This window comes from Phalaenopsis equestris, unplaced genomic scaffold, assembly GCF_001263595.1.
Source record: "Phalaenopsis equestris unplaced genomic scaffold, ASM126359v1 Scaffold220420, whole genome shotgun sequence".
In the NCBI taxonomy this organism is placed as follows: Eukaryota; Viridiplantae; Streptophyta; class Magnoliopsida; order Asparagales; family Orchidaceae; genus Phalaenopsis; species Phalaenopsis equestris.
In genome coordinates, this window is record NW_018238708.1 from 13924 (window position 1) to 28540 (window position 14617).

Consider the following 14617-nt stretch of genomic DNA (forward strand, 5'->3'; position numbering starts at 1 on the left):
TTCTTCTTGAAATGAATAGAGAATCAGAAATCTTAGACTTGACTATTAGATGTTCTTATACTTTTAGTTTTGACTTAAATTGTTAAAAAATTTTCTTAAGTTGTGCTATTATATTTAGTAGACCAAATTATAGAAATTTAGAAGCTAAACTCTCTACCATTAGTCATAACTTTTATGTAGTAAATGTGTTACTTGAGGAAAAGTAACAGTTAAGTTTGGGGGATTCTGATACGCCTAAAAAATGACTACTTTTCACATATATTTTATGCTCAATTTAAATGAATTTTAATGATATTACACATTAAAGGAAGGTATTTTGCATATTTTTTGTTTCGAAGACAAGAAATGGAGTTTTGAAGAAAAAGAAGCAAAAATGGTGCAATTTAGAGCAAAAACGAGCAAGAAAAAAAATTATATCCTGGGACATTTCGATATGTCTATCTGTTAGGAATGAAACATAATTGAAATGAGGTGAAACGAAGCTAAAACAAAGCCAAACGGAGTGAAACAGTGGAGCTGCTGCAGGTCAGCGCCGAAAGCGCCCAGATAGGCACTGATGGCGCCCGAATCCAGAGAAGCGATGAAAAGTGGCGCCGATGGCAGCCAGACCGACGTCGACAGCGCCTGAGACGGTTATTAACCAATTTTTGGTTGATTTTGATGTTCTAGAAGGCTCCTAAATGATTCTAACACCCCATGAAGTGATTCAATGCATCTAGAAACTTGGAGAAGGCTCTTGATTGAAGATACATGTCTTCTGGATGAATAAATTTGTCTCTTGGGAAAAAGGAGGGAATTTGTGTCTTTTTAAAAAAGAGGGCTTGGCGCCTCTCATGTGTGTGCGTGTGTGGGGGTTTGTGTGTGTGTGTGTGCTTGAGTGTGTGTGAGTGTGTTGTAGGGTAAATTCTTGTGTGTGGAGAGGATTTTCTTGATGAATTGTAAGAGAAGAAGGAATGTGAGAGGTTTCCTCTTCATTACACTTCTAAGAGAGAATTTAGTGTTGATTGTAAAGAGAGAAGTGCTACAAGGGAACTTCGAGGGAATTGCTTGAGGAGGAGTCTAAGATAAGTTGTGCTCTTTCATTTCTTTATTTTGTAACTTATTTTTATATATAAAATTTGCATTTTGTCGTATCTTCCTCATGAGTTCTGAGTAGACTTCTTTATCCTTCTCCTTACTTTGAGATATGATGAAATGAAGAGATAATTTGGATGTGTCATTTTAAAATTTTTTTTTTTGCAATGAGTAGGATTCATTTTTAGGATATTGGGATGCATGCATGAAGATTTTTTAATTATAAATGTGATGGTTTTTACTTACACATCATTTATATTACAATAAGGGTTCATTCTAGTGTTAAAATTCGTTGTAACTACATTAAGACCAAACATGGCAGTGTAATTCTCAACAAAGTTGAGCCACATTCAAATTCCTTGGATGGTGAAGTTCATGGGGGTTGAATGCAAATAAATAAGGAAATATACATATTGTTGGGCGTAGAATTGGAGATTTTAGGTTGACAGTCTAAAATCCTCAATTTTGCCTTAGTGTTTAAGAACTAAAGCGAGCTTTAGCCTTCATGGGAAGGAAAGTGGGAGCTCTGAAGTGAGAGACAGTATCCTTCAAGCCAAACCACGGATTTATAGACTAAACCTGAGATTAGCTAATGATTTTCTATAACACTGAATCGGGGTAGAGAATTAAAACTGCTCGTATTTGGCACATATAATATTTAAAGTATCTCATTCCTTTACAATATCCAATTCACTACATAAGAATAGTAGTTTTTAACATCTTAAAATTCTCCAAACCAATTCATACATAAAGGGTTATGTTTAAAATTAATATTTACAATTAGGAATAGTTATTATCCATACATTTAACATTCATAATTTAGGAGTAGTTTCTAGATAAAACACCATTTTAATCAACATTCTAAACAAAGGATTAATAATAGTAGACTGGAATTTGATTAAGGACATCTTTCATTGCTTCGTTGTGGGATCGATATTCGGGGCTTAATCAGCAAGTTCTATATTACTTGAAGCAATACGTGCACTTACGTAGAACCCATAGTGTGTGAACTATTTGCTATATTTCTCAACATTTCAATTTTGCATATTAGCTGCTAAATATAAATTGGGTCAAGTTTTTTTCCATCTTTTTAAAGCTAAATTACTGTGTAATTACGAGTCGGATCAAGTTTTTGGCACCGTCTTAGACAAATTGAATTGACTTAAAACAAGCAAAAAAATAACACACACTAGGGGCGCATCACTAAGCCTCATTTGGTTGAAAAAGTTTGTTGGAAGCCATTTATCTTAGTTTTTTCTTTAATTTTTTTTATATGGCTTCTAAGACGAAGCGAGGAAAGCAAAAATAAACTAATGATAATGCAAAATTCATAAAGTTTAAAGCACAAATTTGCTACAACAAATTTGCTCTGTCAATGAAGTTCATTACAGAATGAAGTTCTTTCATATCTGGTAGTGTTGTAGAAAATGTGATTGTGGCTTGACATTGGGAGAGCTTTTGCTATTTAACTATTGTAACCATCTTTGCTGTAGTACAAGAATTTTATGTCAACTTACCTGAAGCATCTGATGATGAGATCTATGTTCAAGGAAGAGGAGTTAAGTTTAATTCTGAGCGAATTACTGTAGTATTGTCACCGACTATTGATTGCTTCTATTATGAGTATACACCATCTGAACAAGAGTTGGACCAGATCGTTGCATATTTGACTGATGGACATGGAGCCTGGAAGATTCGGATGTGTCATTTTAAAATATAAAATAAATTGTGATAATTTTTCCACTCCGTTTTTAATTTGCTTGTCGATCTATCCAATTGAAATGTTAAAATCTGTTGTGAAACATATGATCCAGGAAATGGGTATGACTTCTACAATAGAGTGAGAATCACATGTAATTCCATGGAGGAGTGTTTCGTTCTTGGAATTAGGTGCAAATAAATAGGGAAATATACATTGTTGGGCATACAATTGGAGAGTTTAGGGTGACAGACTAAAATCCCCAATTATGTTTTAGTGTTTAAGAACTAAAGCGAGAGTTAACCTTCAAGGGAAGGGAAGTGGGAGCTCTGGAGTGAGAGCCAGTATCCTCCCAGCCTAACCAAAAATTTAGGGACTAAACTTAAGATTAGCCAATGATTCTCTATGTCACTTGACCGAGAGTAGCGAATTAAAACTTCTCCTATTTGGAACAATACAAATTCAAACCATTTATCGCTATCATTAATAAAAAATTCATTGTAGCGGGAAGAAACTTTCTTAAATTTGATCTCTTCGTCACAAAACTTTGTTTAGCCTTAGTAAATTTAAATTTAAAGTTTAATAAATTAATTTAGTAAACTTAGTTTCATTAGCATACATTAAAACCACTTTAATCAAACTTCCAAACTAATTGCTTATAGTAGTAGACTAAAATTAGCCTAAGGGATTTCTTACCTCGCTTCTTCGTGGGATCGAAACTGGGGTTTTTAAGGAAAGCACTATATTACTTGAAGTGATACGTGCACTTGCGTAGAACCACTAGTGCGTGAACTAATTTATATATTTTATAAATATTTTGATTTTCCACATTAACTACTTAAAATAAATTGGGTCAAGTGTTTGGTCATATTTTTGAAAAGCTAAATTATTGTGTAATTTCAGGACGGGTCAAGTTCTTAGGACTGTTACCGTGGATTTAAATTGACATAAAACACACAAAAAAATAACACACGCTAGGGGCGCATCACTAAGCCTCATTTGCTTGAAAAAGTTTGTTGGAAGCCATTTATCTTAGTTTTTCTTTAATTTTTTTTTATATGGCTCCTAAGACGAAGCGAGGAAAGCAAAAATAAACTAATGATAATGCAAAATTCATAAAGTTTAAAGCACAAATTTGCTACAACAAATTTGCTCTGTCAATGAAGTTCATTACAGAATGAAGTTCTTTCATATCTGGTAGTGTTGTAGAAAATGTGATTGTGGCTTGACATTGGGAGAGCTTTTGCTATTTAACTATTGTAACCATCTTTGTTGTAGTACAAGAATTTTATGTCAACTTACCTGAAGCATCTGATGATGAGATCTTTGTTCAAGGAAGAAGAGTTAAGTTTACTTCTGAGCGAATTATTGTAGTATTTCCACCGGTTATTGATTGCTTCTATTATGAGTATACACCATCTGAAGCAGAGTTGGACCAGATCATTACATATTTGACTGATGGGCATGGAGCAGAGTTGGACCAGATTGGACCAGATCATTACATATTTGACTGATGGGCATGGAGCCTAGAAGATTCGAAACGATCATAAGGTAATTTTTTCTTCTTCCATGCTCAATGGCATCTCAATGATCTGACATTATTTTATTTCAGCTTGTCTCCTTCCTTCGAATCATTTAATTTAAGTGACAAAAAATAGCTATATTAAGCTACTACATTCAAGAAATGAAACCTATTGATGTTGGCTCTCTTATCTTTGAGGCTATTAGTACTTTTGTTCGAGCTATTACTACTTCAGATCTAGGCTATACTTCTTTAATTTTTATTATTTGCGAAGACTCTGGGGTAAATTTTGATCCTTAGGAGGAGAAGTTAAAGCCACTTAAGCCTATTGGGAATGCTAATGTAGATGTTTATGGATGACTTAGAGGTAGATCTCCTGATACACCTTCTGCTACTACTTTTAGGCCTTCTACTTCTAGACCTTCTACTTCCAATGCTACTGAGCCACCATCTAGTTTCTGGAAAGTGTTGAGTGAGAGATACTTGGAGTACCATAATGATATGTTTATGATGTAATGTCGTATGCAAGATATGGAAAATAAATTTGATCATATGACAAATTATGTCTGGAGGAAGAGTGATTACGAGGTAGAATATGACGAGGCATTGGTGAAATTTATGAAGGGAGATCAGCCAGTTGAGTTTCCTGCATGCCCTTGATTTACTCCTTATGAGAGCCGCAAATCTATGGATGAAGATATACCCTTTGATTTTGATGATGATGATTATATTTTATTTACGATTCTATAGTAGTTATGTTTTTCAGATCTTTCTCATTATGAACTTTTGATGTATGCTTTATGTGGATTTCTCGAAGTAATTTTATTTGTATTATTGCATTTGCTCTTGTTAATTTAGTTTGTTTATGTGTTAGAGTAGACTTTTTCATTACAAATTTTCATGATATACATGTTGTGATTTATGATATACATGTTGTGATTTAGTGTTGTGATTTAGATTTTCTACTACTCAACACATGTTTTTATTAATTGTATCTATAATGTTCTCCTGCTTAGAAATCTTAAAATTTTCTTCTTTATTCATGCTTATTATGAACTGTACTGTTTTTAATAAATTAAAAATTTAAGTGTGGGGGAAGAGAGAAAAACTTTTTAAAACTAAACTTTATTTGTCCTCAATAAACTATATTTTTAAAATTATTTTAACATAGCCTGTGATATGTGGTGTTAACTTTAGAAGATTATATTTTTGATTCTATAATGTTATAATAGTCATAAGTAAAATTTTCTAGTAGCAAGGGGTAGTTTAAAATGTTAAGTTGTTTGGTATGAAATTTTAGAATCGTGCTTTTCATTATTCAGAGTAGAGAAATTATATTTTTGAAATGCTTAGAAATCTTAGATATACACTTCAAAAAGAATTGGAGACTCTATGAAAATCATTTTAAATTAATACACATTATTAAGTGAAGAAATGTGATGGAGTTTTAACTTTCGGAAAAGGATAGTGAAGTTCAAAATTATTAAAGGCTCTTCAGATTTAGACTCCAGATTTAGTAATCCTCATATAAAAAAAAAGAAAGAAAGAAAAATCAACAGAAAAGAAAAACAAAAAGAAAATTAAGTGAGGAGAAGCTTGAGGAAATACCTAATCAAAAATTGGTTTCACTTGAATCAACTTAAAGACACTTGAATCAACGGTTTCACTTGAATCAACTTAAAGAAAAAGATTTATTTACATTTGTAAGCTTATTTACGATTTTAAAGTATTAGTATTTTTATTAGTAGAGTTCTCATATAAATTCTTTTCTTTTAATTTTTCTGAGACTTCTCAACACGATAAATTACAATTATTTTTTTGAAATAAATAAGAAATCAGAATTCCTAGACTTGAGTATTGAGTATCTTAATATTTTTGTTCTAACTTAAGTTATTAAACATTATGCTTAAGTTCTATTGTCACATTTTTAGGACAAAAATTATAGGAATCTTTATGTATTGCCCACCATCACATGTTATATTGTTTTATTTAATAAAAGGGTTACTTAAGGACAAGTAACACTTAAGTTTGAGGGAATTGATCCACCTTAAAATTACCTACTTTTTATGCACATTTTATACCTATTTTTGAAGATATTATACTTTAATGAAAGATATTTTGTGTGTTTTTAATTGCAAGAACAAGAAAAAGAGTTTAAGAGCAAAAAGAAGCAAAAATGCGTCAGAAAGAAGTAAAATGGGCCAAATCATAGAAAATTGACAAAACCAGTCGAACTGCCGCCTAGGCGCCAGATGAGAACGCGGCTGGCGCCTAGTTGCGACAGTTTTGACACCTAGGCATCGGAGTTAGTTTCTAGAAGATTCATTAGAGAGATGTCTGAAGCAACCCTTGGTCATTTTCGAAGCTCTATATATATATATATATATTAATTTTAAACATTAAGGGTGAGTTCTAGAGTCATTTTGAGGAGGGGAGGCACCCATATAGAGTGGGTGGCAACCTTAGGGAGGTTTTGTGAGACTTGTAAGAGTCTATTAGAGTCAAAGAAGTCAGAGAACATCAAAGAAGTGCTTGGGAAAGCATTTAAGATAAGTATTTATATCTTTTGCTTTAAGTGTTGTGTTTTAGATTTGACTTTTATAAATATGTTTTGTTTTGTTATCCTTGAGCAGTTTTATTCTTTCTCCTTGAAATATGAAGTAATCATGTGGTGTCTTTCTCCTTGAATATGAAGTAATCATGTGGTGGTTTTGATTTCTTTAGAATTTCATTTTTTTCCAAAAATTTGTGATGATATTTTCACCAGTACTTCATTTAATTTACAAATTGGTCACTTGTATTTTTAAAATTTGTTGGGAAACTGAAGGACCCAAGAGGGCTAAGATTTCTCTAACTAGTGAGCATCACATTTCACATTGGAAAGATCCGTGGAGATCGTCTTAGGGGGATGCAAATAGATAGCGAGATAAGATTTAATGGGCGTAGAATTGATGTTTCCAGGGTGACAGACTAAATTCTTTTATCAATTTGGTCTAGAGATTGGAACTATGGGTCACGGGTAGGTCCTATAGAGAGGGCACAGTGGGTAATCTAAGAGTGAGAGACTAGAACCTACCCAACACTACTATATATGCCGACACCAACTTTAGATTAGCTAATATTCTTTATGCTTGGAAGAGGTAAAGAATACGTATGCTTCTATTTGTCACAATACCACATTTAAACTTCTAAACAATTGAAATCCTACACTGATTATGAATTATTTGTAAGGAGAAAGTCTTTATATATATATATATATATATATATTGAATTTTCTAAATTCTGCATTTACTTTTAACTTGCATTTGTAGGATTTAGTAAACTTTATTTCATTACATAAACTACTTTAATTTTTTTCTGCAATCATAAGTAAAGGTTTTTCAAAAAGTTAAATTTTTTAATTTTATTTCCTTTCTTACATTTCCCTGTGGGATCCATACTGGGGTTTTTAAAGAAAACTCTATATTACTTAAAACGATACGTTTACTTACGTAGTACTCTTAGTAAGAAAACTATTAATCTAAATTTCATAATATTACATTTGCTCTTTCTAGCCTTATCACTAACCGCTAAATATAAATTGAGTCAATATTTTGGTCATATTCAGAACATAAATATTTGTGTAATTGCGGGTCAGGTCAATGCCCTTTTATCGATAAGGTGAACCTGGACCATAAGACAGAGAGTGTCCACCGTAATGTGATAAACAACTCTCCTTGAACAAAAGGTCTTCTCGAAGGATCATAAAGGAGCTCTATGAGGTGCACTTTGGCCATACTTGTGAAGAATTTCAAAATCAACTGAGGAAGCTGGTCATGATTGTTTGTTCCTCGAATTAGGTGCCTTCCTTTCCATTCATAAGTTTAACTGTGCTTCAATTCGGTTGGCTCAAGTTTTCTATTGAAAGAAGCGACGCTTGGCGTTTTGTCTATTGATAACCCTGATACACTGTCTTTTGGTGTTCATATACGAGACTTTTTGGATTTTCTTGAGATTTTTGAGGCATATTTTTTATGTACACCATAAAAGATAAATATTTCATCTTCCAACCAACCAACTGATTTTACAATTTATCTCACAATTTCGAACAATCGACAACAAGTAATTTGAAGGATTTAATAGGAACAACTCAAATATGCCAAAGAAGAGATTTAAGGGAAAACCCACCTAATTGATAAATATGATTCCGCATATCGATTTTAACACTTAGTGAAACAAATAAAGGATTATTTTTTTATTAACCTTCAAGTTAGTATATTTATAAATACTCTCAGTAATGTTGTTAAAATTAATAATGAAATTAACATCAGTTTTATCAAAAATCAACAAATAATCAACATAAATAAGATAAAATGTATTATATCCATTTCTCTAGATGTTTAATAAGATTATAAAAATTAAAACTATCTTGCTAAACATCCATGAGATGCGAAAAATCATTCAAAACAACGAAAAATATGATTATGCTTAAATATTTTGTGTGCTAGGAGTATTCATCCTAGACAATTAATTTTTGTTCACATTTTCCATTTCTCTAAAGATCAACACCCCTAACGTAACTCTACGTGCGAACTTCCAGTAATATATCGCCATGTATGTTCTCTAGATCCACTCTCCTAACGTAGTTATACGTGCGAACTTCCAGTAATATATCGCCATGTATGCTATATAGGACCCACCTAAAAAATATTAAGGTAGAATCGCCGGCTCTGCAATAACCCAGAAATAACACAAAAATAACCCCAGAATAATCTGTGCGGTGAGTTTCTCTTCAATAACTCAGAAATAACATTGCAGATGTTATTTCTAGATTATTTTGGGATTATTGAATTAAAATATATGATTTCTTTTCAATAATTTAAAAATAATTCAAAAATAATTTAAAAATATCTTCCGCGATATCATTTCAGGATTTTTGAAGGCATGGAGATTATTTCTAAATTATTAAAATCAAATGTAATAACTAAGAAATAACCCCAAATAACTCGCCGTCCGTGAGCCCGCAGTAGCTAGTTAGGAGTCCGACAAAAATTTTCCTAATTATTTGGCTCCAGACAACAATTACGCAAGAGAAGATGCAAACCTGAATCCGGCTAACGATCACTATTTCCGTTCTTCTGTGTCCTTCGCCGCCGGCGTTCGCTGGAGATGGAGAGACACATAGAGCGGCTGCTGAATCGCATCTCCCTCTGCTTCGCCACCGTTGCCACACTCTCTCTCCTCCACCTCTTCTCGCGCTCCTCCTTCTTCTGCGCTCCAGCCCTCCTCTACCGCCGAAACCACGTGCAATCCCTAACCCTAACCCTTTCACCCTTTCCCACCTCTTCCTGCGAAACTGCTTCCCGCGATAGTATCTCCCCAGAAAAGCGCTTTCATAAGCTCCGCTCCTCCCGCGCCTTCGAACGGCGCGTCCAATCATTTTCTTCCGTGTTCCGCTCCCTCCGCTCTCTCGGCCTCCTCTCCAATTCATCCCACGTTCTCTGCGTTTCCGCTGGCGCTGGCCACGAGGTCGCCGCGCTTCAAGATTCCGGCGTCGCTGACGTTACTGGGGTCGAGGTTACTGACTTCCCGCCTCTCGTCAAGCGTGCTGACCCTCACAACCTCCCATTCTTTGACGGAGTTTTTGATCTTGGCTTCAGCACCGGTTTCAGCGCTGCCCTGTTTCCCATGCGGTTTGTGGAGGAGATAGAGCGAACAGTGCGGCTCACCGGGGTGACGGCGCTGGCAGTTGATGGGTGGGGTGCCAAGGAAGGTGTGGAGGACGTTGAGAAGCTCTTTAAAATGTCCAGCAGTGTTGAGGTTAAGAATTTTACCCTGGATGGATCTCCAATGACTTTGATTGTTATGCGAAAGAATAATAATGGAACGAAACTTTACTGAGTTTCTTTCTCGCTGTCTTGCTGTATTTTCAGCTTTGTATATTCATATTGGTTTCATTTGTTTTTGTGAATATAGTTAATTGAGTACTAATGCTTTGATTTTAATGAGTGTTGTGTCATGTCCGATTCAACTATGTTGTTCTTATACCGTATGCACTTGATATAAAGTTTTCTAGTGTAAAACTTGTAAGTGAAGGCAATCAACATTATCATCAAAGTTGAGGACATACCCTTATTTATCATTTGTGATTGGAGCATAACTAAGAGTCGGAGTCGGACGAAGTAAATGAGTAAATATTTATTTTTGGGGTACGGTGTCAATAAAGTGAACAGTTCGGTAGTATCATTGTCGTATTATAATTTGGTTTATATTTACTGAGCAGCGATTTCTAGCTCTTTTTTGAGTTGCATTTGTCTTTGATTACAATGAGAAGAGTGGTCATTTTGTGTGAGATGACATAACTATGTCCTATGCCTCAAAGCACTCCTTCAAAGGTACATGCAAGCGTCTCCAATATTTTTGAAGCATCTAGACTTAGGTTGTTTTCATAAAATGTTGGAACCTTAGTCATTCATGTTTTATTTTCTTACACATACACCCATTTTAATGTATTTTATATGTTGGTCTTACTATCACATGTGTCTTTGCATTTTGATTGTATCCATGCAGTTTATTCATTTTGAATATAAATCATAAAAATTGTTGCTTCTTATCATTCCCGTTAAGTGCTTCACGCGACCAATCATTTTGTGCTTGATTTTTTTTTTATAATTTTCATCTTTTTTTCTGGTTAATATATTTTATTTGTAATACTTTTTTATTAATTATATCCATTGACATTATTAGTGTAACTTTCACCCTATTATAAATGTCAATATCACCTATATTTTAAAACTATTTTCACTTTAATAGTTTTCAATGTTTAATATTACAGAATTGTGTATTGAGGTGTTTTGAGATATAAGCTTCAAAATAAAAATTTTAAATTAACAAAAATATAATAATAAAGTATTTGAGTGCAATCCTTGTTTGGATAATGATAAGTAACATTATCAAAATTTAAGCTCAGTTTTCTTTCAATAAAGTATTTGATAGTAGTCCTAAAGCATCAATGCAAATTCATAAATAGTCATACAAGCACTCTGGAATAAGCAGAATGTCTAAGATTAACTAGTAAACATAAATGATTAGTTTAAAATAAAAAAAACACGCCCTAAAGTAAATTAGTTTTAACTTAGGATTTCAAATTCATAGTTTCTTCCACTCTCGTCACTTAGAGTGTTTTAATTAGAGTTATTATTGTAGAGGATTACTTTCTCGGTTTCCTTATCCTTGTATAAACCTTCTCTCAATCAGTTCCATCATTCAATTTCAATCATCTTACACTGTGCTAATTAATAAAATCCAATTAAAATATTATTTAAATAATGACGCTATCGACCTTTTATAATTTCTATGCAGTTTTATACTTTTTCTTTTGAATTTTCTTGTTGACTATTGATGTTCCTATTTCTACTTATATTGAAAATAATTATCATTGTGATCTTGTTATAGTTTAGAATGGTTGTTGGGCTAATGCATATAAAAATACAAGCTCCTTCTAAATTCTGAAATCGAGGCATAGGCCTTGATTTTTATGTTCCATTGTCCGCCTAAAATAATTTCAGATGTATTTCTCTTTCTTTTACTATAAGCAGTAAGCGTTGTGTTATTTTGCATTTTTCTCACAAATCAATTTTAACTCTCTTTCTTCCCCACTCAACTTGACTATATGTGATTGTTTTGTTGCCTAACATTTGAATTAGTATACCATATTCAAGCAAATTCTATTTTAAAACCTTAGCTATAAGTTTCTATGGTATTATTCTCTCATAGAATTTTTAATGCACTTTTTCATTTTGACTAACCACATTTAACTCTATATGTTATTCTCTCATCTATATTTGTATTTTTTTAAATAACAGATTTAAATATGAAAACCTATTATAGTACATTCATTAATGCAAGATTAATTGATAATTTTCAATGCCATTGACACAAAAATGCATATCATATCATATACATGATATTTTAGTCCAACCTTTTGTCTTTTATCTTTTAAAATCTTTCTTGGTTGTTTTAACTTTGTCCTTGGAATGTTCTTTTCTGTAGAATTGTATATAGAAGGTATATAAACCTAGATGTCGTACTTTGAATATCTTTTTAGCCAACTCCGTTAAGTTTAAAAAAATATTATTGCTATCATTAGTATACTCATTTTATGATTGGAAAATCTTTTGTCACTCCACAATTGTCCTAATATCATTAGAATTTGCTTTAATAACCTTAACAAGCCATTGATATACATTTTCCTCTATTATTCTTACTAAATTAATTTTTAGAGCCATTCATCATATGCCTTTTCTGAGCGTAATAAACATTGTATGAAGATCATTACTTGGTATTTTTATTTTATTAAGTCAATTATTTTTATACAAAACAATCCTCAAGTTTTTTTTTTTTTTGGGCATTAATTTCACTGTCTATCAGACAATGTACAACAGTCTTTTTTTTGTTTTCTCCCATAACTATCCAAGTTGTAGTAAATACATTTTCTTGGCTTTTCTAGGCTAACATCTTTATTTTTAATCATATTCCTCAACTTTGTTTCAGCTCTTTTTTTAATCAATTTATAGAAAGATTATAATTTTATTTATTTGCCTCTTCTAAAGTAATTTATTTCTTAACATTTATTTAATATTTTCTTCTTATTTATTTATTGTTTTATCTTTAATTATGATCCGTTATCTTTACCATTCGGATATTTACACAATCAAACTCTCTCTGTATATATTTTTTTATCGTTTTAAATATTTTTTCCTCACATTTTAATATATGGTTTTCCATAGAAATAATGAAGAGCTATATCTCCAGGTTTGCTATACTCTCTTTGCATAACTTTTGATAACCTTAAATTGCTTGTATCAGTGGTCTTTGTTTTATCATTATTTTTGAACATCATTTTTTTTAACCTTCTGTAATTTCTGACTCTTAAGTGTTTTTGATTTACCCAGCTTTCATTATAAATAAATAATCAACCATAGCTTTGACATTGTAAAGTACATCCTTTGCAAACTTTAGTCTATAAATTTTGTTTTATTAGTATTTGTTCAAAGTGATGGTGATATAGATGGGGATGTTATTAGTAGAATTCAAGTTGGTTGGCTGAAGTGGGGGAATGCATCAGACCTATTGTGTGATACAAAAGTACTGTTGGGATTTAAAGGAAATTTTTGTAAGAAGGTGGTTAGACCTGTAATGCTTTATGGCTCAGAATAATCGCCTTTAAAATCCAAGTTTGTGTTGCTGAGATGAGAATGTTTAAGTGGATGAGTGGCTTGATACTTAGAGACAAAATGCATCACGAATGTATCCGTGAAAGGGTAGCTATAGATGTAGTGGCAGATAATATTATAGAGAGTCATGTTAGATGGTTTGGTCACATTAAACTTCAACCATCTGATGGTCCATTCAGTAGATTAGATGTTTAAGATTCGACTTATGTTAAGGAAGACAGAGGTAGATCTAAAAAGACTCATGCATATTGTATAAAAAATGAACTTAATTTATTAGAATTAAATGAAAATATGATATTCAACAAGGCACAATGGAGAAAAGGATTCATGTAACCGACCCCGCTTAGTAGGATAAAGTCTTGTTGTTGTTGCTATTGTAGCATTTTTTTTTTAAATTTTTTTACGTATTGTTCCTTTCTTCATTAACATTTTTTACAATCTGTTCTCAAAATCTCCTTAATTTCTTATTTGTAATATTTTTAATGAAACAAACCATTTTAACAGACTTAAAGGCCAGTTTAATTTTAACGTTCCAATTTACCTTTTTTGTTACGCAGTTTTGTAAGACTAACTACTCAAAATTTAAGGATTGATTTACTACTACTTTCTTATTTAACGTTTCAAAAAAAAAGTCTACTTTGTTTATATGCAAAGTATGTTTAGAAATCCCTGATTTATTTAAGCCCCATCTTTATGATTTCATGAGCATATTGACTAACTTCTGAAACAACCTACAATTCTTTATGAAAGTATGGTGTTTTTATTTCTTACAAGACATTAATGGATCAACTTCATCTTTGTTGTGCCAAAACAAACCTAAGCTTTACCATGCTATCCAAAGAAAATTTTTTCTACCTGTAAATTTATATCACTACTTTATTCAATGCTGCAAAATATTATTTTGAAATCATGTTTCAATCCTTTTAAAAATACTTGCATTTCATCCTTGTAATTTAGCAGGTCTACCATTGTCATTAATTAAGGGCTCTTCTCATTATTTTTTAATTACTTGGCCATAATTCTATTATCATATTTTGTCAGGAAGTTAAATTTAGCATTTGCCATCATATGTATACCTTTTTTATACTCGTTAAGAATTTTTGCATG

The 14617-nt window shown here is 32.2% G+C and overlaps 1 protein-coding gene across 1 annotated transcript; it reads left to right on the forward strand.

Annotated features, from left to right (window-relative positions):
- The first annotated feature begins 9287 nt into the window (after window positions 1–9287).
- Window positions 9288–10374, forward strand: LOC110037506. The gene has a single exon (XM_020742167.1). The coding sequence runs from the start codon at window positions 9444–9446 to the stop codon at window positions 10173–10175; it is 732 nt and encodes a 243-aa protein (XP_020597826.1). The 5' UTR covers window positions 9288–9443; the 3' UTR covers window positions 10176–10374.
- Window positions 10375–14617: the final 4243 nt, after the last annotated feature.